The sequence below is a fragment of the Lepisosteus oculatus genome, chromosome 21 (assembly GCF_040954835.1).
Source record: "Lepisosteus oculatus isolate fLepOcu1 chromosome 21, fLepOcu1.hap2, whole genome shotgun sequence".
Classification (NCBI taxonomy): Eukaryota; Metazoa; Chordata; class Actinopteri; order Semionotiformes; family Lepisosteidae; genus Lepisosteus; species Lepisosteus oculatus.
In genome coordinates, this window is record NC_090716.1 from 13,802,584 (window position 1) to 13,830,571 (window position 27,988).

General features: G+C 38.8%; 1 protein-coding gene across 3 annotated transcripts in view; it reads right to left on the reverse strand.

Moving 5' to 3' along the window:
- Positions 1-4,015: 4,015 nt before the first annotated feature.
- Positions 4,016-27,988, reverse strand: part of ldlrad3 (low density lipoprotein receptor class A domain containing 3) — a 79,761-nt gene continuing 55,788 nt past the window's right edge. For all 3 annotated transcript variants that reach the window (XM_015338392.2, XM_069181533.1, XM_069181532.1), the window contains exons 5-6: positions 13,988-14,336; positions 4,016-12,227 (exon numbers count right to left, since the gene is read on the reverse strand). In XM_015338392.2, the coding sequence (XP_015193878.2) occupies positions 12,053-12,227; positions 13,988-14,336 (524 nt within the window). In that variant the 3' untranslated portion in view covers positions 4,016-12,052. The remainder of the gene's footprint in view (positions 12,228-13,987; positions 14,337-27,988) is intronic.

The following is a 27,988-nucleotide window of genomic DNA, read 5'->3' on the forward strand; positions in this document are numbered from 1 at the left end:
TGTAGTTCCTCACTGTACTGTGAAATATGAGCAAATAAACTGTTCAAACAGTAGCTCAAGGAGATGGGTATAGATCCCTCACACAGAAATAAATACATCTAATTTTCCAAATAAGGACTAAACCTGGTGCAATGATAAGGAGTGATAAAATGTCCCGAATGAAACGGTAAAAGATTCATCCAATTGTTAAATTAGTAACTAAAGCAGTATAACTGAAAAACAAGGCATTTTCTGTTTTTTGGGGTGAGCTGTAGGATTGGTTTGACTAGAATTGACCATTTATTCCCAGGTCTAGTCACGTTAGGAAACCCCATTCTTCACATCAACCCATTGAGCCTGGCAAACAAACTATTACGCAGTCAGCCTGTCCAGCGCTTGACGTGCCCCACCGCGTAGCCCAAGCTGTATTTTCTCAAGAGTCCCTTGGTCACTGAGCAACACAAGGTTCTTAACGAGTTCAACACGTTGCCTCTCAGATCTCCTGCCAGAGTTCTCGCGCTCTGTCCTTCCATGCTAAAGCCTAGACGCAGACTACAACCATTTTCCCCCTGGCTGCTCTTATCAACTTCTCTTGCAGACTAAAGGCACACAGAGCCTGTCCGGTCAGTTATTTTCCCTCATGTGGAATTCCACTCCCTCTGAGAGCCCACATTTAGCCCAGGTGTGCCTCCTTTTAATCTGCATTTCCCCCTTAATCTTTCTCTTTAAGCCACCTATCACTCACAATTCCACTCAAGAACAGGGACTTCAATGTTCTCTGATGCACGTTTAATTAACCTGAATAAGACGAAAGCTTCAACTAAACATTTTATGCATATTCTTCTTACTCTACAACCATCTTCATTTTATCTTTACATGATCAATTACCAATCAATAAAACTATTTTCAGTGATGGTGTACTAATCCTGTCTTTCTTTGCATGACTCATTATGGAATCTTTCATGTTCTTTTCCTTTTGAACTTGCAGTGCTGAATTCCAAGGTGCACCTTGATTTTTTACAAAAAAGCAACAACAGGCTGAAGAAGAACATACTGTAGGCTGGATGTGTGCTTTCAATCTATAACCTTCTCTCACTTTGATAATTGGTAAAGGAAATACTTCACATAAAATGTCACAGATATACAAAAATACTTCATTCAATTGGGTTTCAGGAATAAGGATGTGGGGATTTCAAATCCGTTGTAATAACAGATATAACCCATGGTGACACTGCAGTAGGAATACAAGCTCCACATACACAGTGCCCAGGCAGAACCTCAGTCCAATAATTTTATACACAGATCCACAGAAAACGATGTGTTTTCATGTGTAATTCCACTTTTTGCAGCCAGCAGGTGTCAGTATTGTTATACAAGGCAACACTGCAATAAGAAACCTCTTGTTAAGAGCTGATCACACAGTGCACAGCAGACTCTAGCAATACAGAGGGTTCACCTAAGCACAGTGTTCATGCCTATAACTCTTTACATTAATTATGTATTGCATCCCTACCATCATGAGAATATGCACCTCCATACAGAAGGAATTAATATTACATTTTTTATTAATCCCTCCCCAGTTCTTACAGACCCAAAATACAACCAGATGAAGCATTTAAAAAATATGTCATTCCTAGAGATTTAAACTATCTTATACAAGTTCACAACTTACACATGTGTCTCAATAGTCTCCACAGCAGGAATTGTAGCCAACTATGAGTCCTGGCAATATTAAAGTTATCCTTCTAGGATGAGCTTTCCAGTTAGACCCAGAGCGAAACCACAAACCAACACAAGACCAGTCATTTCTGTGTTAGTTTTACTCTGCACGCTACTTACCGTTACAAGGTGTCACTGCATCAGAAAGAAACAACACTGCAGTCCACAGCCAACAGCAGGGCAGAAGAAAAAGAAAACAGAGGGCACTTCTTGAAGACCGCACAGTCCCATCTCTCCCTTTGGCTTTACAAAAAAAAACGCCACTTCCCTCAATTATCTCTGGCCACTATCCTGATTTGCCTTATAATGTTGTATCAAAGAAGGAAAACTTCATGTAACACTTTTGTTGTGCTCCTCAGTCCCCAATAATGTTTTCTTTGTTTCCTCCCCTGCAATGGACCACAAAACAGGGCAGAATGTGAGAGAACATCCCAGCCCTCCGACCTCCACTGGCTGAGACTTGTTGGCCTAATCTCCACTCCATACTGTCCAGTGACAATAAGATAAAACGTCTCCCAGGACTTGAAAAAGAGGCAAGAAAGTCACAGGTTGGAAAGCAGAAGTAAGTAAGTAAGCAGGGGGCTCCTTGCAGACCGTGTCTGACAGCAGGTGTTGTGGTGGTCGTCTGTTTCTTCACTTCTCCATCGTTTCCATCCTGCTCCTGCGTTTCAGGTCCAGTTGCCACTGGTTCAGCACTTCCACACACTTCAGATGACACCTGTGACAGTACGGTAATGGATGGGTGTTTAAGCAAACAGTATGTCACAGTCCCATGAGGGCCACTGTCTACTGGATTATCTTGATGAAGATCTGAAAAGGAAGGGTAAGCAGACACAGAAGAGAAAAAAGCACGGTACCCACCAATAACATACTGTAAATGAGCCCCAAGGTGCTGACCTTCTCCCACGTCTGTCACTTTGACACATACATATGGATTCAAAGAAAAGTTTCTTATGCCAAATAATAAACATGCAGTGTTATGGAAGGAAACATAAAATAGTGCAAAATATTGAGAAGTCTGTCACCATCTGCCAGAAAGCTTATTTGATTGAAGTTTATATTCTGGCAAGGTAACAACTCTAGGTATTCTGCAAAATCTAAAAAAAGGAATTTCTGCAAAAAAGATTAAAGTTATGGATTGAACATCTCAGCCTCCAGGACCTGAATCTTATTAGGATGTTGTGGATTTACTCAAAGCCTGTTGTTGCAGAACTGGTTTCGAAGTAATAAAGAGACTACAAGCCTGACTGTAGCTGGTGTATAACACCCAGGACAATATGATAGATCCTCATAATATCAACCCCATTTCTCTGTCTCATCTCCTGTTTAATATGTAGTGTATATACAGTGTAAACATATTAAAATTAACTTAGCAGGCAGAAGCAATGCCTTATGCTCTCTTTATAAATATATAGAATAAATATTATAATATATCTAGAAATTATAAACTGTTAGTATGTATTTTTGAGGCTGAGTAGCAAATATGATCAGTCAAGATTCTACTTTGAGAGAATTCCTTCACTGTGGTGACATTTAATTTTCCCTATCCTGTGGGCAAAATACTCTTGGTTAATTTTTGTAACTTCCTCAATGTGAGCCATTGGTTGGTCGGGGGAAGAAATCCTGCCTGTCACGCAAAAAGCTCGAGTTCAAATCCGGTCCAATGCCCATGCCTTGTGGGGATAATCTTCTGCAATAATTACATTTGTATGTTAAACCCGTGCGAATTACTTTTGCGCGTGCACAATAGACAATTAAAGCCGTGTGCCAGTTCTCGCGCTGCGCTCTAAGCTCCTCCTCCAAGGCCGACCGTCTGTGAAGTGCTGATAGTTGATGCTGTTTTTCCGGTGGGTGAGTGCATGTCGCACAGCTTTTTTAAGTTTTGTTTCATTCTCCGCTCGCAGTTTAAGTGAAGTTGAGTATCATCTCTTCTATCCCTGCACGACAGTAGTGACACATCGTGTCCATTCATAATGAGCAGGTTCGACTCAATACAGGCGTATTTTCCGTCACTTTAACAAACATCAGCAATGAACTTGTGATTAAAGCAACTTGAGATAAAGCAATGACTTTGTGATTAAGGAACTTGAAAACAAGAAAGCAACATTTATTAACACTTTATTATTTTCCTGATATTGTGTAAAATGTTTCCTTTAGGTCAGTTTTTATACCACCGACACTGAAAATACAGGATTACCTTCAATAAGAGAACAAAATATACGTGTTTTTTTAATGAAATCAGTGGTGGAAAATAAATCATTCTCCAGAAAAATAATAAAACTTCCTTTTTCTGGTTTAAAAAAATACAGACGACAAATTAGGCGTGAAATCATTTATATTACTTTACATTTATACATTTCTTAGAAAACAATAAAAAGCATATCAGTAACATAATACAGAACTCCATAATACAGGAGTCTATACGAAAGAAAGCAGTTGGATACCAAGTGGACAACATCAGGGGGCTGTTTCACAAAGCATGATTGATCTGTAAAGTTAGGAAACATGGACAAAAGGCTGGATTTTCGATTTCAAGAAGCAAGATGGAATTGTATCTGGTTAAGCAACTACAGCAACAGATCCTCTATTCTTAATCTGCTCAGGGGGAGGTTAAGTCAAACTTATCCTGTCTGAAGGCTCAGAGCTCAACTCACATTTCTTTAGGGGTCCAGTTGACATCAGAGCCTTGCAGAGAATGAAAGTTTGGAGATCTCCAAAACCCCTTACAGGCTGCTGATCATTTTTATTTGAAAGATACCGTTTCAGCAAACAGTATACTTTATATTCATGTAGGTAGCCGCGTCAGCTTGTGTAGGCTGCAAAGAAACAAGTAAAGGTTTATTCCAAAGGAAACACAATGTTTTGACTGTGGAGTCTTCTTCGGTTGTGAGCCTAAATGTTGTGTTTCCTTTCTTCTCTTTTCAGCATGGAATAAACCTTTACTCTTTACATTATATTCATGATCTCTTAAGGTCATACATTGTTAATACAGCTTGTCATAGCTCAGCATTAAAAGAAACTCAAACTCCACTTTTAGGACTGAGATTCATTGTGACTGGTGTATTTTTTTTGTGACTGTGTTGGTGACTTAGAGAATTTCAGTAAAGCAGTGTGTTGTGCAATTAGGAAAGTGGTATTTGCACTAGAACAGTTTTTGTGTGCATTCATGTTATTTCCTGGCCATACCATCAAACAGAGGTCTGATGAAATAGCTGGTAATATTAACATACGTAATTCTATTCATTGTAAATATAGCTTCTGTTCCCTGTAGCTGTGTACTGTGATCTAAACATTTCTTGCAGCATTTCCTAATATACTTGGTACACTGGACTGCATAAGCATTCCTCATTAAAGCCCACACAGGGCCCAATGTTGAATTAAATTCACAGCATCAATTTACGGTTAAAAAATTAAATTCTAGTCTAAAAAATATTAACCTTAATTGCACAAAAGACAATAAAAATATCAGTTATTTCCATCAGTTTTTAATCGTGCGTGCCAGCAATGGGTGTTACCTAGATGCAACCTAGATAATATAGTTTCCATCATCCCACTATTTGCTGTGTGATGCACGGTGTCACATCAGCCACATGGACATGACTCTGTCTGCGGGTGACGTCACTGTCGCATGTGCTGTGCTGCCTGGCATTGCTACCTGTAGGAAGGAGAGTTCCTTCCCCACCTTTGCACTCTGGTGACCTTCCTCCCATTCACCAGTGTGGCAGAGCTGAGCCAGGCATCATGGCTGAGCACCATTCTAGTGAAACAGTGTCCACTTTTTTTTAGGAAATTTAATTTACTGTAGGCTAAATTGTTTTCAAATTATAATTTGGTCACATTTTTACCCGGATAAGACTTTCTGCAGTTTGGGAGGGAAAAGCATCACCTATACAACCTGATTTAGTCCAGAAGAATGTTGGGGAAAAAGACTATCTCAGTAAAGGATTTGTCTTGTATAAAGTATATTCCATCTTGATGACCCTTCACACCCTTTGTTTAATGAGCTCCAACTACTCCCCTCAGAAAACCAGATACAGATTTCCCAATTTAAAAACCAACAGGTTCATGTTCTTTTTTATGCTGCTCAGCAGTTGATTCTCTTGCTCGTGTTTATATGTATTGATTGTTTGTGGATTTTGCTTTATATTGTCTGCGCTGTAAAACAAATTGTCCCTTGGGGATAATGGAGCCACTTTCTCTAAAGAAATATATTCTTTATTGTGCTGAAGAGATTTGCTCCTCCTCCAGTCTAACTTTCTTCTTGTTGGCTAAAATTAGGAAACATTTTCAGTCGGAGGATTGCACTACACTGTATGTTACACTAGCACTTTGAATTTAGTCTTGACCCACCCCCAGATCCTCCCATCGGGGTTCAGCTATTGTGATGCTACTGCTGCATAAAAACAACATTGTACAGCTGCACAATGGTTTAATGAGGAGTTCCTCTTCAATGCTATAACAATGTAAGCTGAGTAATGCCAATACATGTGTACTAAGTTTTGTCTTAGCTTGAGATATTTCACTTCCACATTCAACTTATAGGCAATTCTTCACCAGGTGTCTTCTCTGGCTTTTTCAATAGCTCCTCGCTATTGCAACAGATTTTATCCTCAGTGTTTGATAGAGCTGTAATTCAAGGTCACTGGATTAAGAGGCATGTTCTTTCCCTGTGGTTTTGGTGGTGCAGATGAGGAATGCGACGGTCGCCCCTTCTTGCTTACTGAAGTGTGGTGTGAATGCAGTTAGTCAGATTGTTTAAGCCTGAATCACTTTAAGCAGATAACATAAACCAGAGTTTGCTTTTGTGAAACCAGAGCAATCCTGAAGTCACTTATTGGCTAACTTGAGAAAATCCTGAATTATTTAAACCTGCTTCATGAAACAGCCCCCAGCAGGTTTTAAAAAGTTCATGATGTGAAAACAAACTGTACAGTCAGTAGATTTACAAAAAGCTATAAAAGGGACACACATTATTATAGCTGTTCCTCTTCACCTGAGAATAATTTTCCAGTTTGATGTACAGTGTGAATTAGAATGGAAACATATCTCATTTAGACTATTTGCTGTGCTCCTGTGTTTACCCTGAATTTAATCTCAGTTAAACACGGAATGAAAGATTTCTGGCCCCAACAGCTACAGAATGAAGGTTTGAAGCTGATCTTTTAAAGAAACCCTGCATAAATATTAATCTTTGGATTGTGAGTTTTCTGAAGGCTTGATGCCTAGTAGCAGAATGATTAATGGCCCATTAAATAAATTCAGAAGGAACTGGTAGAGCATTTTAACAGAAATACATAGAACTGTTACAAACATGATTGCTTAATACAGTACCTCATCTTTTTGTCTCAAATTTCTAAACATGCAGTTGTCGTGTGTCATATACTGCAATATTTTTAGTTTAAAAGGTGTCTTCAGGATTACAGCTGTCAATATGAATATATATCAGTAATTGAAACTCTTATCCTCCCACACATATTAATTGATCAGAAGCACAGGGTAAACAACAGAACGATTGACTTGTGTGAGCAGCCTGATGTATGCAAGCACTGCAATGAAGGAGTGTTTAATTGACTCGTTACGGATGTTTGATACACAGAATCTGATCTGTTGAGATGCAATATCGAACAGAAAATTTTACTATTTTAAAAGACCAAACAAGAACCTACAGTTCAGCTATATGTATGGTTCATATAAATACCCCCTAGGATGCCACATTGAAACTGAGATGAAGAACTGCTTTTGAAGGTGAAACAAAACTTCAAGAACCACCTGATTCTGTGAGATGTGAAACTGTTCGGCCTCTCTGGGTCCACATATGTGGGCAGTGATTCCATCAGACATTAGTGGATGACAGAAGTTTGATATAGTTAATATGCAAGTGAGAGATACCTTTCCTTTAACAGAAAGCCGAAACTCCAGCATTGCTGTTTCCACTGAATTAATGATTAGACCAAGTGGAACAGACTGAAGTCAGCATTAAAGAGTCTTAACATAACATTTTTAAATGAAAGATTACATTTTTCATTTTTACACACCAGTTTGAAAATGCTGTTTATCTTGGCTTTGCATTGTTCCCTTGTGATACCTTATGTATGGATATGCATATGGTGATTATGTTGTTCAGGAAAATAATTTTAATATTCCAAAAACAGTTACTATTTATTGATGGAAGGCTGGGGTATCTCATGACAAGACCAGGTGAGAAACCCAGGTAACCCTCATTCATATAAACCCAGTGGTACTCAACCAGACTAACAGGCTAGGGATTTGATCACATTAATCAGCGTGAAACATCTGTCTTCCTACATGGTTCAAAGTAAAATTTCTGTTCTCCTACCAATTCCTACTTACAGAACCAGTATGTGTTTGAAGCAAAGGTGAATAGTTTAGCAAGTGTACAGTGTCATCTACGGTAAGTTAAATCAGACAGACTAGAAAAACAGAAGAAAAATGAAAAATAAACAAAAAAGAAACTTCAAATCCTTCAAACATTTTTTTCATTAAATAATACTATTTACACAGCTATACAGACTCCAGGCTGAGCAGAGCAGAAATGACTGCTGTCAAACAGTAAGGTTCCCAGCATGATCCCGATGACTCAGCCTTAATACACAGCTGAGTCTTCAGAGCTGAGTGATTCTCTTGATTGAAACTGTAGTGATGGCGTTAAAGGTCCTCTCCCATCTTTTGAGCACACCAGTGGAAGTGCCAGGCAGGAAAATGTTCTTCCATGGAATATCATCCCTCTGGCCTTGTCTATAAAGATTCTTGCTTAAGATTAATTTGACTAAAGAGGATCACAGGCTGTAACTTTACAAGAAACATTTCAAAATAAAATTTAATTTAAGGATTTCAATTCTCATCAGAGACTTTTTGGGTGAGCTGCATAACTTAGGAACTTAGGAACCTGATAAAAACTTTTTAACTGCAAAGTGAAATTCCCTTTTCATTATTTGAAATGTATGCCTCATTTTCAGTACTGATAATGGGGAAGCATTTTCTGACAATTTGAATCATATAACTTTCCACTGCATAAGTAGTTGACTTGCTGATTGCTTATAGTGTAGCAGTACATGCTACAGTAAGCTATGCATTCACTCCAGAATATCATTCAGATGAACTTTATAAGAGGCATCCACAGATGAATAATGATAAGGTTTATGTGAGCAAACATTGACAGCCTTTAATATAAGATAATATCACGTGTACCCCAACTTGCTCTCCATGAGACACACGGACAAGGGGAGAAGCTTGGGGTCAGAGCGCAGGGTCAGCCGTTTATACGGCGCCCCTGGAGCAGTTGGGGTTAAGGGCCTCGCTCAGGGGCCCAATGGAGTAGGATTCCTCTGCCAGCTGCGGGATTTGAACCGGCAACCTTCCAGTCACAGGCACAGATCCTGAGCCACAGAGCCACCGCTCCGCCCTTATTGGGATAATAAGGGATGTCTCTTATTAGAAGCCCATAGCTTTCTTTATATCACAACAAATGCATCACTGATCACCAGTTATCCCACTTAAAAGGTGCTGAGAGGTTCAGGGAGTCTGAATATCACATGAAGCTCTTCTATCTTTTTTTCCTAAAACCAACATGCAGACACAGCACATATCAGGTTCTACTAGATAGATACAGTCCATTACTACTCTAGCACAATTTTTATGTCTAGATGTGCATACTCTCACTAATGACTTCACTTGCATTACACATGCTGTTTTGAAACATTGTCAGTTTCAATTTAAAATCTGATTTACTTGGATTCCACGAAATTGTCAGTGGTTTCCAGATATAATAAAAAATGCAATATTAAAGAGCATTTCTAGATTACGAAGATAAACAATCTTATAGTGAGATTCTCTTTGGTGCAATATAAGTAAAGGAAAATAAGACGTACAGTAAGTTACACATGTTTTACAGGGGATTTGATCATTAAGGTGGGATCTCACCATGCCACTCTTCGTATCCTAAAATTAGAGCAGTTTGGGAAAGGATGAGAAGACTATGTAAAGTACATTACCAGAGACACAAGTGTAAAACTGTTCTCTTATAAGTCCTTCTGTCCCATGGGACCAGGGCACTTTCTGGATGCAAATCTACCTGAGACTGTGAAACTCTCAATCACAAAGAAAAACTCACAAGTGTCGCCCCACAAGGTGTAAGGATACATTTTAGAAGCCTCGATACTATACAGTATGTAAGATGGTAACATCTAATTTAAAGATCCTTATAATAGTTATTCAAATAAGACTTTGTGAATGTGGTGTAAAACTATGCCTGGACCTTGTTATCATGTAAAAGGAGTCACTTCTCCTTTTTTGGTGTAATCATTATAAAATTTTCTACATTGAATATCAGACTGCAATTCACAAAACTTTACTTTCTACTTGAGAATTAATTTACACAACTGAACTAAAAATAATTAAAAAGGCAAACAAAATCAAGGAGCTATCTATATCAAAGGTCACTTGAAAACCTATGGAGACAGTTTCCATTTATGAATGACTGGTGCAGCATAGCAAGTGTTGTATGGATGCATTCTTAATATTTTACAAATGTGTGCACTTTAAATGAAGGGAAGATGACAGTTAATCAGCAGTTTAGAGGATCACTTAATGCTCTAATGGAAAATCATTCCACTCACTGCAAATCGGTTCAGCTGGTGTAGTATGAAACAACATAAATAGCCAGTAAATCTCTCTGAGGAAAACTCAAAAGAAAATAACTTGTTCTCAGTGCAGCAAATTAATGGATTGTTGATACAGCAGGGGGTAGCAATGACTAACCTTGCTTCTGTGTCTTCCCTCTGGCCCCCCAGGGCAGGAGAACAAATTGTGATTGATTGTTTATTGTTCTTCAGCTCGCATAAGGCCTGATAAATACTTCAAACCCTGCTGCCATCAGGAAATGCCAAATACCCTTTTTTAATTATGACTTTCTATTTTCTGAAGCCCTTTACTGGTTTTGGAATTCCAGATTGGGAGATAAATTGGGATTTTCATTTGTTTGGGAGCTTCTTCAGTGGTGCTCAAGAAACCGCAGCTCTGCTGTGGGTTGCAACAGCCGGTCAACTCCAAAGAGACGCACACATTTATTATAAGGAAACGCAAGACGTCACAATTTTAACACTTGCCAGTGTACCACATCCTGACCTAAATCTAGCTGTATCTTGCTTTTAAAATATTCACTTAATCAATTGAAATTGGCTAGAGAAATACAATATACTGAGAGGCAAAAAAACATGACAAATGCTGTTTGTGAGTTCTAATACTCATTTGTTACCTTTGTGCCTCTCACAAATATAGGAAAATATTTTATTAACATATTCAAATATTGAAAATACTATTTTTGACAAAAACAAATTGTCTTACTGCACTTTTGTCAATATGTCAATGAGCCCCACAATCAAATTTTAATAAAAAAGAATACATCTTTAAAATATATTTCTTTATATGTGGAAAAATACTTCAATATTTTCAGGCATATGTAATGTTACTATATATACATATTTTTCAATGATGTGTTTTACCACCATGCTTTGTATGAAGTGGTAAGGTGAGTTTCTGGACTGCATGAAACATGGAAAGACTGTATTATATTACATATTACACAGTGATTTTGGAAAGCACAAACACAAACAAAAAGTGCTGGAGGTGGAGTTCAATATAAATACCATTCTCTAAAACTGATAGTTAAAATGTTTAGAACATATGGTACCTGTTAGAAATCTGTAGAAAGACCATTTAGGACATTTAAAATGAGTATTTGTTCAGCTCGAACAACTATCTTAAGTCAATATGGCAGATATGTTATTACAATTTTCACTTGTGACCAGTCTTTCAGCCATTGTCTGATCCCCTAAAGGAACCTCAGAGACCCAGTCAGACATGTAAGTGTGAAGCTATGAGGTGGTTGAGGTTGTTGTTATGTGGAGCCAGCTGGATGTATTCAGAAACAACTCCAAAGTGATGACCTGCAAGGCACAAGTGCAGCTGGACTAGCTGGACTAGAATTTACCTTCCGTCTGAATCCTTGATTAAGGCCAATGTTTTTCAAATTTAGTTCATCTAGCTTCCTTTTTGGAAAATAAATAAATCCTGGTCCAATGCTGAGCGATGATTTTGAACGCTCGTTTTGCACAGATCGTAGTCCATGTGGGTGAGAGGGAGAGACTAGGCTGCAGCCAAATGCTACCAGGTATCTCATCTCGTGGGCAGAGGACGAGGAGTGCTCTGCTGTTGGGGGTGGTCCGCAGAGTTGAGAGTACAGCTGTCCAACTCGTCTGAATGTTCTCAGGCACCATGGTGGAGAGCGGGAAGTGCTTTTCTGCTGCTGGACTGCCCCCTGTATGCTCCTGTGTGGCTACAGCCGCGGCTCTGACCTGTCCCGTGAGCCAGTCTCTCCGCCCTCGGCTCCAGGGGTCCCCGGGGTGTAGGTGCTGCCTCTCCTGGGCTGGTAGGGGGGCAAGTCGCCAGGGGATAACTCTTCAGTGTCAGGGGGGTAAGGCGGAGGTGGGAGATCAAACCACGGAGGTCGGCTGTGAAGTGAATGCAGAAACAAAGTAAAAAAAACATATTTAGATGGGAGTCAACCAGAAAGTAATGCCCATTTTATTCCTGGTCGAAACTGTATTTGATGACTGATTATAATTGAGCTCTGTCCCCTGATTATTTGAAAACCCTGTAACAAGAACAGAGAACGTTAGATCCTACAGCAATGAAAGTTTCAGTGTTTTTCTTTTGGGAATGACTTTTTATGAATATGAAGAAATTATTTTCAGGGTGACCCCTGTAAATATTTAGCCAATTGTCTAGTTGAAGTTATTAATGATTTCACCCTTTCCTTCTTGACTAGTTGTTAAAGTTACCTTTGATATTTGATTGTTGTTTTTAATATGCAGACAGTCCATAGGAAAGAGCAACTCATATTAGAGTGAAAGTTAAACAGGATATATAACTAAAACATAATTTCAAAATCTTTGTGGCATTTCTAATAAGAGGTTTTTCCTTTTTCAGAATGCATGTAAACCTGCAACACAGCAAAACAAATGATTGGTACACTAACAGCAGAAAAAGAAACTCCTCTCTACTGCAGCAGTGGCAACACAGATGGCATGATTTTAGTGTTAGATACCATTTCCAAGCTGCAGTGCATATGCAACTAAAGATGGAACATTCAGAGATAAATAAACAACCTATAATCTTATTTTTTCCTGAAAGTAATTTTCCTAAAGTTACTTTTATAGCATTACACTTCACATTTTAATTTTTAAATCAAATGGTATCATAATTTCTCCAAATTTTAAATGACCAATTGTGTCTTTCCATATCGGTTTACAGCAGCGATTCCTGGGCCAATGAGAGTGCAGACTGGCTCCTCTGATCTACCCACCCATCAAGCCCTTTTGGCATGCTGCATGAGCTGCAGCAAAGATGTGGACAGCCCTGACCCTCAACCTAGGAAGGTTCAGGGGTTCCTCTCCTCATGTGAGAGGAAGTAGTCAAAATACATAATACAGCCTGAGGTGGGTCTACAGGACAGCATGATTCGCACATTCGCACACAAGGCAGATTCGCACATCTGTGTGAAGCACTGCATAATAATTTCAGTAACATCTAATGCAACACACGTGTCAGCTATCGATCTTCTTGGAGCTGTGAAGGGTTGAGTGCGGCATGCTGAACAGAACCGTAGTATACTGCAGTAGGCTTTCCATTGACGTGAATTTTGATGCACATTTTGACGCGTATTCTAGATATCTGTTTTGTATAGTTGGCTAGTGAGGGTATGCACAAATTTGAATTCACAACCTTTTGGTTGGATTCATCTTTACCAGTTAAGCCACTCAGGAATCTTTCTTCAAAGATCATTTTCAGTGAAAGATCTTTGTTTTTTAGATGCTGGGCCTCCATGAAACCTAGTAATAATATAATTACGGTCAAATGGCACGTGCTAAAGATAAGACAATATTTCATGTCACTGAAGTTGGTTTTTGTTTGTCACTCAACATATTTAATGACCACTTGTAGTCTTAATGGCTCATCCGAAGCATGGTATATCCTACATCATAGTGCCATGGTCAGCATGCAGGGGGCTTGGGACTGGAAATTCTTCTCCAGAGGAAAGAGTGCTGGTCTATCATCTCCACTTAAAGCAGCACCTGTTGTTTTCTTGTAACTTACCCATCCCAGCACTGACCACTCCCTGCCTTGGTTAGCTTCCAAGATCTAACAAGATCAGGTTTGAATGTGGCAATACTGCTGTTTATACACACGACCCTTGGATCATGGCGAATACCTTAGGTCCAGGACAGCCTGAGAGTACGAAGGCGGTGAGTCCACAGCTGCACTGCGGGGATACAGGGCTCCGGACAGCAGTTGGATGCCGCGGCTGGAGCTGTAGGAAGCGGAGGCCTGGTGCCTGTCCAGGATGACCAGCCGGGACAACAGCAAGGGCTGGTGCAGGCGCTGCAGGGGCTGCCCAACACGGGGCAGGAGGACACTGCGCTTCCTCTGGTGGTGTAGCACTAGGGCTAAGAGCGCCACCACCAGGACAAAGATGACAGCGCTGCCTATGACTGCATATGTGATACTGGGGTAGTAGCGTAGCCTGTAGTCCAGGGTCACGAAGTCCTGACCCGGGGCCTCTAGAAAAGAAAACACAAGTTGTTTAGAATTGCTACATATGACCTTCAATTCTATAAAATTATATACCAAAAATGCATGATGTATAGTATGGAATGTTAATGCTTGTCAGTTTCTTTGTTTTCATATTCCATGACTTCTCTTGCAACATCACTGTGTTCAAGGATGACAGACAAGTACCTCTCTCAGGCTCTACAACCTAGTATAATGGATGCTGCTACTAAAGAGTCCTCATTTGGATCATGTCTGCTAACATCCCTCAGGCAACTAGCCTGACTGGAGTTCCTGAAACCTACAAATCCAGTAGAACTGATGCTTTGAACATTATTTTGTGGAAATCAACATATTTAGAGATTTATATGGGTAGATGTTCTAGTACCGGGGCAGCACTGTGGCTAGGAGGTTAGACTTGTTGGCTCCCGGAGCTGGGGTACGGGGTTTAATTCGGGACCTGTGGTGCTATCCTGGTGGAGTTTGCATGTTCCTCCTGTGTTCCTAGGGGTTTCTTCTGGGTGTTCCGACAGCCCCAAAACATACCGTTAGGTTAACTGGCTTCTGGGAAAATTGGTCCTGGAGTGAGTGTGTGTGTTTATGTCTGTGTGCCCTGTGATGGACTGGCATCAGGGTGTGCCCGCCTTGCATCTGTTGATTTTGGGGATAAGCTCCAGCCCCCCACGACCCTGAAGTGGATGAAGTGGTTAGTAAATGCAAGTGCAAAGTTATTAATAGTGGTAATAGGAATAAACCGCATACAAACTGGACTACAATTCCTGACATGCCCCCCATGAGAATCACGTCAAATTCACGGATATACAAACATTACCATATAGTACAGTACATCCATTACAGTATATTACTGATTAACGTTGTTCATCTAGGTGATATTGCTAGCACCACTTTTTTGCAACAGATCATTAAAATGATAATGCATAAATGTTTTCGAGTGGAGCATACAGTATAGCACCTCAACAGCAAATTGTGGTATTAACAATTTAAATATACTTATCTAAATAGAGCACAGACTTGTATTAGCTGCTGTGCAACCTTCTATAGAGTACATGATCAACAAAGTTATTCAAATTAAAACTTGTTTTAATCTGGCCTCTGTTTTTTTAATGTACGTGGTTATTTGCTTTTAAATACAGTACAATACTGTATGAATATAAGGCCACTACAGTATGTGTATAAATACAAAATATTTTTTTCTAATTAATATTTCTACACAATTACTAATAACTCTGTATACTGTGTGTAATTGTAAAAGGATAATTCTATGAAACGGGAGTGTGATGATATTAATGTTATAGAAAACATCATGTTACAATGACCTGGAAACATTTAGACCTGGTACAATTAAAAATAGAACAAAAACATTTAAAGACCTTTTACTTTAGTTTTCCTTGTACAGTGCCTTGCGAAAGTATTCGGCCCCCTTGAACTTTTCAACCTTTTGCCACATTTCAGGCTTCAAACATAAAGATATAAATTTTTTATTTTATGTGAAGAATCACCAACAAGTGGGACACAATTGTGAAGTGGAACGAAATCTATTGGATTTTTGAAACTTTTTTAACTAATAAAAAAATGAAAAGTGGGGCGTGCAAAATTATTCGGCCCCTTTACTTTCAGTGCAGCAAACTCACTCCAGAAGTTCAGCGAGGATCTCTGAATGATCCAATGTTGTCCTAAATGACTGATGGTGATAAATAGAATCCACCTGTGTGTAATCAAGTTTCTGTATAAATGCACCTGCTCTGTGATAGTCTCAAGGTTCTGTTGAAAGCGCAGAGAGCATCATGAAGACCAAGGAACACACCAGGTAGGTCCGTAATACTGTTGTGGAGAAGTTTAAAGCCGGATTTGGATACAAAAAGATTTCCCAAGCTTCAAACATCCCAAGGAGCACTGTGCAAGCGATCATCTTGAAATGGAAGGAGTATCAGACCACTGCAAATCTACCAAGACCTGGCCGTCCCTCTAAACTTTCAGCTCAGACAAGGAGAAGACTGATCAGAGATGCAGCCAAGAGGCCCATGATCACTCTGGATGAACTGCAGAGAACTACAGCTGAGGTGGGAGAGTCTGTCCATAGGACAACAATCAGTCTTACACTGCACAAATCTGGCCTTTATGGAAGAGTGGCAAGAAGAAAGCCATTTCTCAAAGATATCCATAAAAAGTCTCGTCTAAAGTTTGCCACAAGCCACCTGGGAGACACCCCAAACATGTGGAAGAAGGTGCTCTGGTCAGATGAAACCAAAATCGAACTTTTTGGCCACAATGCAAAACGATATGTTTGGCGTAAAAGCAACACAGCTCATCACCCTCAACACACCATCCCCACTGTCAAACATGGTGGTGGCAGCATCATGGTTTGGGCCTGCTTTTCTTCAGCAGGGACAGGGAAGATGGTTAAAATTGAGGGGAAGATGGATGCAGCCAAATACAGGACCATTCTGGATGAAAACCTGTTGGAGTCTGCAAAAGACCTGAAACTGGGACGGAGATTTATCTTCCAACAAGACAATGATCCCAAACATACAGCAAAATCTACAAAGGAATGGTTCACAAATAAACGTATCCAGGTGTTTGAATGGCCAAGTCAAAGTCCAGACCTGAATCCAATCGAGAATCTGTGGAAAGAGCTGAAAACTGCTGTTCACAAACGCTCTCCATCCAACCTCACTGAGCTCGAGCTGTTTTGCAAGGAAGAATGGGCAAGAATTTCAGTCTCTCGATGTGCAAAACTGATAGAGACATACCCCAAGCGACTTGCAGCTGTAATCGCAGCAAAAGGTGGCTCTACAAAGTATTAACGCAAGGGGGCCGAATAATTTTGCACGCCCCACTTTTCATTTTTTTATTAGTTAAAAAAGTTTCAAAAATCCAATAGATTTCGTTCCACTTCACAATTGTGTCCCACTTGTTGGTGATTCTTCACATAAAATAAAAAATTTATATCTTTATGTTTGAAGCCTGAAATGTGGCAAAAGGTTGAAAAGTTCAAGGGGGCCGAATACTTTCGCAAGGCACTGTATGTCATCAATTTATATATATATTATAAAGCGGGGTAAAAATATATACAAAACAAAGATTTGTAATAATTTTAAATTAACTAAGATCACAATGATATGAGTGAACAAGAAATCATTACTGCACATTCAGTCAATACAGCTTCTTCCCATCTGTTTCTCCAGGACACCAAACTCTCTGACAAGGATATTTAATGGAACGAAGGAACAGTATTGTTTTGAGTAGTTTGTTTCAATTTTTAAGATGACTTCCTCTCAAAAACAAAGCTTTGTACAGGAAGCAGTGACAAATCATAACCAAGGTTGCCGTTAGTTCTGTTGAGCCATTTCTTTTTCACAAAGGAGGTAAAAGTGGAGCGAGGGGGGAGCTATATTTCTTGTTATTCTTATTGTTCTAGGCTGTACAATACAAATTAGTTTTGTACCAGAGTGTGCAGAAAAATACCAACTGGGAGCTAAAAAAAGAGATTTACACTTGTAGTTACGACAGCCATAGCAACTAATGATTACTCTGTTGTCTACCTGGCCTGTTGAACTGCAAAGTGTAGCCCTTGAAAACCCCCCATTGGCTTTCACCTCCAGTCCCTGTTGCTATGCTTCAGCAGCAGACTCTGCTTCACAAAAGACCAGTCAGCAGGGGGTGACTCGTTTAGGATAAAGGGAACAGGGAGCACCCTGCCAGAGAATAAACGAGGGCCCTGAATTGTTAGTCCGTCAACTCATGCATATTTACAGGCCCATTACAGCCACAGAGGCTAATTACTGTACTGCAAGTAAACCTCAGTAAAGGCTGCCAATTTCATGTAAAACAGGGGACTTCATTATTCTCTCTGTGTATTATATTAAAAGCAAAAAAACAAAACAAGGAAATGTTTTGCAATGTGAAAGACTATGTGTTTTGAAGTCTTTAATTGCTGTTCTTGAGCTGGGCAAAGAAAGAAGCATTTATTTTTCATCCAATTATTTCTTTCTCCTCCCAACTGTCTCAGCAATGCCAGCAATATCTTTTAATCTCACAACTAAACCTATAATTATTCCTGTCTTGTTTCTTTCTTCTCTTTGTAATCCACTTTAGGGTGCAGGACTGCCTTTCTCTCCTTCAGTTCCAGATTAAAATGGCAGTGATGGATTCTTATTGTCTACATTCTTTCAGTACATGCTGTCAAGATTGAAAGATGTTTCTCTCAATACCTATTCTATACAATATGTTGTATTTGTAAATGTGAGAGTCCTGCTGCTGACAGGAACAATATTTTCAAATGAACTACTGTATGTCTCAGACATGGTCATCAAAGTGTTTTGCAGTAAAGGCTCAGGAGAAGAGTCCAGTATTTCAGAGTCCAGCAGGGGCACTGTAGTCTAGAGAGCATGGTTCTGTCACACTGGGGCCATTAGCCAACTGCAGTTATGATTCTCAAAGCACTGGCACACAACTGGCTCAGCTTCAGGGGGTCTGAACGGCTTTTAACAAGGCCTGGGTCAAGCTGGGCTCATGTCACTAGCTCACAGTGAATGCCATTCCCCAAGCAGAGAGACAGAAATGACTGAGAGACAGTGACCTATGTGGCTTCCTGGGTGCTTGCAGGCATTATGGTGCTGTCAGTGAGGGATGTGCCTGTACTTTAATTCTGGACCTCCTGTATGGGGAAGTGTTGTTTGTGACATGTTAACTTAGACCTCTGCCTGATCAGAATTTAGTTATAAGAGAAATGGGACATCCAAGGCTCAATAATACTGAACTAAAGAAGAAATTGCTATGAAATGGAGAAAATATTGCTTATTGGTCCCACTTAGGTACCGCTCTGCTTAAAATGATACCCACTGTCAGACATCTTTTTGAATCCTGTTATTTTATAAAAGATAACAATCTCACACTGTGCAAGTTATTGTTCTGTGATCTGCTCTGAAACCAAGGTGTATGCTAAAGTGCTATCCTGGCATTCGCAGGCCTATAACAACATATTGCCACACCACAGACAGACAGGCCTGATTATTATACAGACTTTGCTTCAGCAGGAGTATCTACAGCTGTTTCTAGATTACATGGATTTTGATATCATTAACAAGATTAAAATTATATGCACCTGTCCCTCAGTATTGTCATATTCTAAAATTAATTGGTAAAAAGTGCAATACTGTGTTGATGGTCAAACATTTAATACATTTCCAATTATTGTTACTGAGATTTAGTCTTTTTTAAAACACTAACAAATTTCCTCCAGGGTATGATAAAGCTTGAATTGAAAATAAATTGTTGCAGACTTGAATAGATTTACATACATTGCTAATTTTCCTCAAGCTCAATTTTCCATATTAAACCACATTTCATGGATGTGGTTTCTAATTTTTCAGTTCTCTGTCCTCTTAAAGGTTTTAGGTTACTGAAAATGAAGGACACAATTTACTAAAATTTCTATTTTTTTATTGAAAAGGCATTGACAGCAAATATTATTCCCCACTCTGCAGCTAAGCTCTGCCTAACTTTACATTTTATGTCTGCTCGCTAACATCCAACATTGTTTCCATTTCAAGAAAGTCTCTCCATATGGATTTCAAGATTTACAGTAGGTAGACAACAGTTTTTGCTACTACTATATTCTCCAGAGTCCTGTAGTGGTTTTAGTGTAAAGATACCACAAATTTCACAAAAAAAAAGATCAACACAGAAGTCCATCACTTCTCCATATTTCTTCAAGCAATTAGTTGCGTGGACAATAGTAAAGAGATTTCATGAAGCTGAAACAGAGCACCAGAGATGAAGCTAGGATTTGATTCTGATTTTTTGCTCGGCACTGTAAATAAAAATTGCTGTATGGTACTGTATTGCTGGCTTACTGAATTTGTTTTTTGAGACTTTGATAAGCTGCAGTGTGACACAAGTCCTATAATTATGTATTTAATTATAGTTTGGTGTTAAGTGGAGAGATGTTTAACATGTTTTGACAGTGTCTAGATATGGCTAGAGTTTGAAGATGGGTTTCTTTTTCTATGTCCACTATTTTGGACAAGAAAATGTTCTGCTCATACCAGATGCTCTTGTTAAATGGTAACTCCAGTTCTGAATTTTCTCAAGAGAAAAAATGGATGCTGGGGCAGGAATGCTGCAGTGCAGTGCAGTATTTATTACACTGGACTTCAACTTGTGCCCAATTTCACTTCTGTGTTCCTTCCGAAAATCTATGAGATTCAGAGAGGGGTACCACTGGGAGTGAAAGGTGATTTTGTGGGGTGTGGGAAATGTTCTTGTTTTGGTTTGTCATGTTTTGAAACATTTAAATTGATAATCAAGTGTGTTTGGAAAAAAAAGAAAGGGCAGTCCAGGTCCTTCCTGCTAGTTGATCGAAGAAACGGACACTTGTGCTTCGTATTGCAATGGAAAAAAGCTCTGTCCATCTCATAGAAGAGCGTATGTGATAAATCCTTTGCGACTGATGTTTCCTTGGTAAGAGTGCAGATGCAGAATGAAGGACAGTACTGTGCTTGCTCAGACATACACATTTGCTTACACGAACAAGCACAACCGAGGAAAAAGAAAACTACTTAACAGTGCTTAGTTTTAATTTCCATTTCTGTTCTGATAGAATTTAAAACCATAGTACAAATATTTTTCTTCAGATAGAATAGTTTAGATAAGCTGTCTTATGTCTTATTTATTACAGCAGTGTATTTTTAAATAGTGCGATTTAGCTTACAGTTAGATTTCTCTGGATTGCATAAGCACTTACATTCCATGCCAACTGCATGTTCTCAGATCTGTCTTTCCAAATGAAGACTTTTTGACTTGCAAAGGACTTGGCAGTCAAGATCAAGAAACACTGTAACTTCTCTGTGTTTTTCTGCAAATCATCAAAGCTCAACAGCCTGTAAAACACAAATACTTTGTCAAAGAACTAAACACCCACAACATGCGTGACTCCTGCCTCAGCTCTGCTCTTTCAGTAACCTGCAAGTGTAATGAATACGCCCCTGTGTATAACAGGGATCTCAGCCACCCGGGGTGGGGGAGGTCTCCTTTAGCTCAGCTGGCAAGTTCCCTGTTGCGTGACGCCGGAGACCCGGGTTCGAGCCCAGGCACTGAGGGGCGAACTGGCAGGGCAGGAACCGGTACACAAGCCTTAAAGGACAAACAAATCTCCCCGAGGTCTACTTTCTTCCTCTCTCTGGTTTGTGCTCGCATACAGTAACTTAATTTTAATTCAAAACAGAGAAAACACAATCTCCTACCCTCTACCAAGCGAGTGTCAAAATCACAGCCTAACAGATTAAATAATGAGCTCATAATAAAATGAAATGTTGAAACCCCTAATAGTTTGATGGACATTACACCAAACGTTTACCAATATTTATTACATTTCTCAATATTAATACTTGATAAAGCTTCAAAAGTGGAAAATTCCCCTTTTAGTGGAATATAGCATAGTATGAGTCTTCACTTCTGATGACGGATTTTATGCTCCACTAGTTAAACATTAAATAAGCACACAGCATCCCCTTACTGTAATTTTGCTTTGGCACTATGCTTGCTGTGCTTGTAGGACATGTAAATGGTTTGCAAATGTGCTGCACAGCCTGTAAGAAAGCTCAGGGCTCATACATAGAAAAACAAAACAGATAGGTGTTCTATAATAGCAAATACAAGTAGTAGATTTACATGACAGCTGTGTTCCTAAAAGGTCCAGAGCAACTCAAAAAATAGAAAAATAATTTCTTGTAAGGATGCATGTAGATAAGGAGATGCCTTCCAGGTACAGCCTCATCTAGGGGGATAACCTCCCAGACAGAAACAATAATACATATTCATTCATCTAAGATGTATAGATATTGCTGCTGAATGGCATTCTTAAACTAAATGTTTGATATAAAATGTAAAGGAAACACTATTGTTAGTGATGTGTAATGAACAAAATGAAAAATGCAGGACTCATGTGCACATAGACATTCCTGCACTGTGTAGTTAGTTTTGGACCTTTTATTCTCAGCCTTTTAAATGTCATTTATTTAAATTCTTGTATCATAAAAAAATCACATAATTAAGTTTTTTGGTGATTATTAATCATGATTCTAAAGAAAGGAATAATGAGCAAATTAAGAGTGGGTAAATCAAACTCTGTTCCTATTCAGTTTTATAAAAACAGTGATTCACCTGCAGCTCTCTCTCTCCAAAGATCCACTTCAATATAGATACAGTATATATGGCTTAAAAGCATCACATGCTATTTGTTGTTTTTTTATCATTATTAGGCTTAACGTTTAAAAATATAACAGTTGTGATTATGTTCTCTATGAACAACTCTGTTCTGTTAAAAAGAAAAGTCAAGACATAACAAGTAATGATTGATATGTGTTCACTGCAAGACTGAAATGTGAGATAGACTCAGGATTAATGGGTTTTGTGATCAGACTCACTTGTAAACCCTGTTTGAGGGACTGATAAAGACTAAGAGCACCTGTGAAAAGCAGGTCACATTATTTGTAATTAGCAGTTTTAGTATTTATAACTGAAAAACATAATCTGCAAAAGGCAAGTTTAATGTGGCACTGTGAGACAAATAAAAAATCTGAAAATAAAAAACACCTTTGCAAGATATCAGCAATGTAAAACCAGCAATAAGTCTACTTCTACAACTACTACTATTGCTCTTTGGCAACAACTACCTGGCAAGCAAATTACACACTGTCTTTCAGTTCACGTAGAAAAATAATTTTCTCCACTTATTTCGAATCACCTAATATTCTTTATGTATATTTCTTCAATAAAATAATCACAAACCCCTTATTACTATATTAAAAATGTTGTTGATGTTGCTTCACTATTTGTGGAGGAGGAGATTGGAGGAAATGTGGATGCAGATCTTCTGGTATTGGAGTTTTCCACACTATTGCTGCAAAAACATGCCCATGCCAAACTATATCTGTGACAGGTTATTAATGCAAGACTGTTATAGTACCATCACCAAGGGTCCTTGCTTTGATCTGGACTATCCAGACTCAAACTGGATCTGATCCCACCTTCCATCCTAAGACCAAGGGTCCTGGCACTGTTCCACCAGCTTTGCTGAGCTTCTGACATCTGACAAAGTTAACCAGCTAAGAAAATAATTCTAAGGTCAAGCTATAAACTTCTTCTGAGAGTAACTACATACATCAGGACTAATTCTCAATCAGCCTGAACCTGCCTTTCCGGAATGAATGATGGCCACTGAGTACTAATTACTGCCTCGTGACTGCCAGCAGAACGATGACACTGTTTCCCAATTTGAAATAATGAAAGACTCTTCAGTCAGCTGTACAATCATTTCTTGCGAAATGACTCTGGCAGAGGTACACAAATACTGAGGAAACATTTTAAAGTGAAGTTTAGCAGCTAGTGCGACAATGCTTTAATCCTTATAAATGTCTTTCATTGTGGGGTTGCACTCTCTGCAACTCTTCCTGCTTAAATGAATGCACTGAAGAGTGCTTAATGCAAACGTGCACCTTATTTTTTGGCCCTGCTTGAACCAGTTCAGAGCATGTGCCCATTGGTTGCATAGATACAACATTCTGAAAGCACACTTCACTGCTCCATTGGCTGGTTCCTTTCTCCTGAGCGGAATTTAAATGGGCCCATGGGGTTTTGTTTTCGCTCTGTCAATGCCAGAACAGTCAACAAGTGAGTTGTGTTTAATATAACTGTGTAGGTCTCCTTGGGTTTGGATTTTGCTTCCTGGCATCCACTGAAAATGTGACCTCTAACTCATGAATCAGACACTGACTAAAAGAGTTTTGTAGAATTTGTAGTTTAAAATTTGTCCTTTTTTCTGCAGAAATAGAACTACTTTACACATTTTTAAAAGCAAGTAGAGTAATAATAGAGTTCTGGACTTATAATCAAAGAATGGAGGGATGAGACCGTGATGCTGAGAGTACTGTCTAGTGAACGGTCTTTACTCTGGATGCTAGAATGAGAACCACACAGGCCATTTTCACACTAATGTTTAGCTCTTGAGCATCCCCTGGATCCTCTAGGGATCCTCAGGATCAGCAGTGAATGGAACCTTTACATAAAACAAGATATTTTACTACCTTATTTAATACTCTTATGTTTATGGATAGATTTCAGAACCATAACAGATTAACAAAAATATAGAATGCAAACTTTGGTATATACTGTACAGTACTGCATATTATTTTTCATAAATATATTGGAGCTTTAACGTAAGTAGTAATTTAGGAACTTAAAAGCACGAAGTGAAGGTGTATATAAATACATTGATGTATATTCTATATTTTAATGGGAAAATATTTTCTTTTGCCAGCAAAGCATGAGTCAGAATGCACAGAGGTCTGACTCCTTGAATTCCCTTAAGAGTAAAAGGACGCTTGGCCGTCTTAGGCACAGGTGAAGCTGCAAAACATTCAGGGAACAGCAGGTGTCAGCAAAAACCTGCAATGCTTCTAGGAATGGGCCACATCACACCATGGATCTCACTCAATTTATACTAAACTGGTAGGAGAAAGGATCTTTACCCCACAGCTCCAGGATCTGATCCAGCCAGCAGGGAGCTCATTTTACAGCTCAGTGCAGGCTTGCCATCTGCCTGCCAGCCTTTCATTAGGAATTAAGATCCCCAGTACTTCACACTTTGTCAGTGAAGCCAACTCTCTCATCTTATTAAGCCAACCTTTTTTTTCATTTCTGCACAAGCCTTTTGATTACTTGCTTCATATTACAATGAACAAAGAAAAATATAGCTGTGCAGTAAAAAGAACAGAATGATCCTATTTTTATTAAAAGAAAAAACCTTTTAACTGAGTTACAGAGCATTCCTGAATTTCCACATTAGTTAACACAGTAGAGGTGAAGGACATTGCTGTGCTGGCAGCAAGATACATTTCTGTAAGGTTTTCTCCCTTTTCCCCAGGATATTCTTTGCAACAGATTTAGCTGCACTGCTAGAGTTCTTACTTAATAATGAATAGGAGTGTATCAAGGAAATGGAAAAGCATTTATGTTTCTTCTACTTTCAGTGATGTTACAATCACATGTAGTATTTTCAGTATGTCTTTATGACCACTTCAACTGACATGCAAAGACAGACTTATAAGCCATGATATAGAAGTCTTAATAATATCTTTCCAGTGCCTTAAATAAGCAATGTAATAGTAATAGTCTTGCATCTGTCTATCACAAGTCATGCATATGATGTGGCCAGGCAGTGATATCAGATTACATCAGCCAATCGCAGCTCAAAAAATATTTGAACTAGCCTTGCAATGTAATCAATTTTGAGGACAGACGATGACAAATTATCCAACGAGAGAGATCACTTACAGCCGCTGCTGTAGCAGACACTGAAGGAGAATGTATTAACATGTATGAATTCTGTTTTGTTTTTATTACAAGGTTGTTAATAAAGTGAACCCTAATATACAATATATTACTGTTCTATAGTTATATACTCCTTCAGAGAAAGAAATAATTAGAATTGTGGGGGCTAAAGGTCTCAGGAAGGAAAAAAACTGTACATTCATCTGCTTTAGATTTATCACTCATCTCTGTCTTTTGCCAAATGTATTCTGTAGCTGTGGACTGTTTCTAACACACCCCCTTCCTTAAAACACAGACCCCACAGTTTATACAGCCAGAACATCAGGCGGGCTTCTAGCTTCTCAGCAGTTGCCACGGAGACGGCACTTAGAATGTTCTGGGGAGAATGATGTCAAAGCTAAGCTGTCTCACTTCTCCCTGAACTTTAGCCTTTGTCCTTTTCCAGGGAACTCATAGTTAACTGCTCTCTGATTCCAAAAAACATTGTACCGTGAGAATCTAATTAATGCTGTCTTATACTACAGAAAAAAAGTTCGGTTTTCTGAATATTATTCAGTCTTTTTTGTTTTTATCCATCCATTTTCAAATAGCTTCTTCCAATTCACTTTCGTGAGGGAACTGGAGCCTATCCCAGCACAAGGCAGGATACACCCTGGATGAGACACCAGTCCATTGCAGCTGTTGTTTTTATAAAACCAACAAAAAGATTTTTGCTCCATGTTGTGTGCACCACTGACATCCTATAAAGTACCTATAAAGAACTGGGGACATCTCTCTAAAGCAAAACATCTCTGGAGATGCTATCATGGCCTATTATACAGATATGACAGATACTGGCAAATACAAATAAATCAATAAAACACACTTCTAGAGAGGATTTCTACAGGGAATCTAATTCAGCATGCATCCACAGTTAAATTAACTTGATATATTTCTGCAGAGGAATATATATAAATAAATGTGCATCTAAAAGCAAATGTAAGGTATATAGATTTACCAGCTACTCACTCATGTACTGTATAATTGACATTTCCCTCACACACTCATCTGTCTTTGTAGTACCTAGAGTTGTTTATATGGAAAATAGTATCTGAGCTTTTATATCTCGGAGCAGATTATTTTGCTTGATATTAATAGCAAAGGAGGAGATGAGACTTTATTCATGATCTAAGCTCTGTTCATGCAGTGGTTAGATTTTTTCAGTTTCTTATCTGCCTATCATTAAATTTGGCTATGACCTTTTCTCCCAATGCATTTTAGCAGCACTCCGCTTTATTCTAACTTCAGTAATGCACTGATCAGCTTACATATTGTTCAGATGGGTTTAGTTCCAGACGCTGACTCTCTTTCTCCATTGTGTTGTTTCTATAGCTCTGCTTTAACACAAGGCAGGTATCTATCACAAGAATGGCAATCTAGTTTTCTAGCTCAGTGCCATTTCAGGTCCCAGATACATGGGAAATCCTTTTATATAAAACCAGAAAAGAGTGGGAAGAACAAGAACCATAATAATTCTCGGACGGAAAGTTATTTTATACATTAAAGTCTTTAATGTGGAACAGAGAAGGCCTGGTGGAGATTTGATCCAGGTATTAAAATTCTTGAAAGCCACCGACAAAGTAAGCACAGCAACTAATTCAAGCACAAAGAAACTGGGAGTATTTAACACAAATAGAAGTGTAAGTGTTAGAAGCCATTTCTGTGCACTGAGCGCTGTGCATATGTGAAGCAAAATACAGTACCTAACAACAACATGAAAGCCGTTTCTGTGGGGTCTTTAATACACAAAATTACCAGCACCCTAACAAACTATAACGGACAAATTACTTCTTGGCATTTTTAACTTTTTTTCTTGTGTACTGTGAATGAATGCTAATTTGAACTGCCATTTATGTTAAAGTTGAAAAGTTCCCAGGCATATCCAAAAGCAACCTAGGTATTTCTCTCCTTGGGTTGTTTTTCCTCAAATGTTTTCTGCACATTTTAGAATTCAATGAGATATTAATTTATTTTAATCAAATTGAAATAATGATTATAAAATCAATATTTCCAAATTTGTAGTAGGCAAAAAAGTTGTTTGGCATTAAATTGCGTGAGATGTGTCTTGTTCATGTAAACTGACCCTGAAACTGGTTATTCTAATGGCCCATGGTCTTTTTGTCAAATATTTCCTACTGTTAGGTAATTCTCATATTTGCAGTATCTGCTATCAGGTGGGAAGTAAAGAAGATTCAAAATCAAGAATCGGGATCTTCCTATCTAAAAAATCATAGCCAACAAATGCATTACAAATATTTTTTTTCTGTGTGGG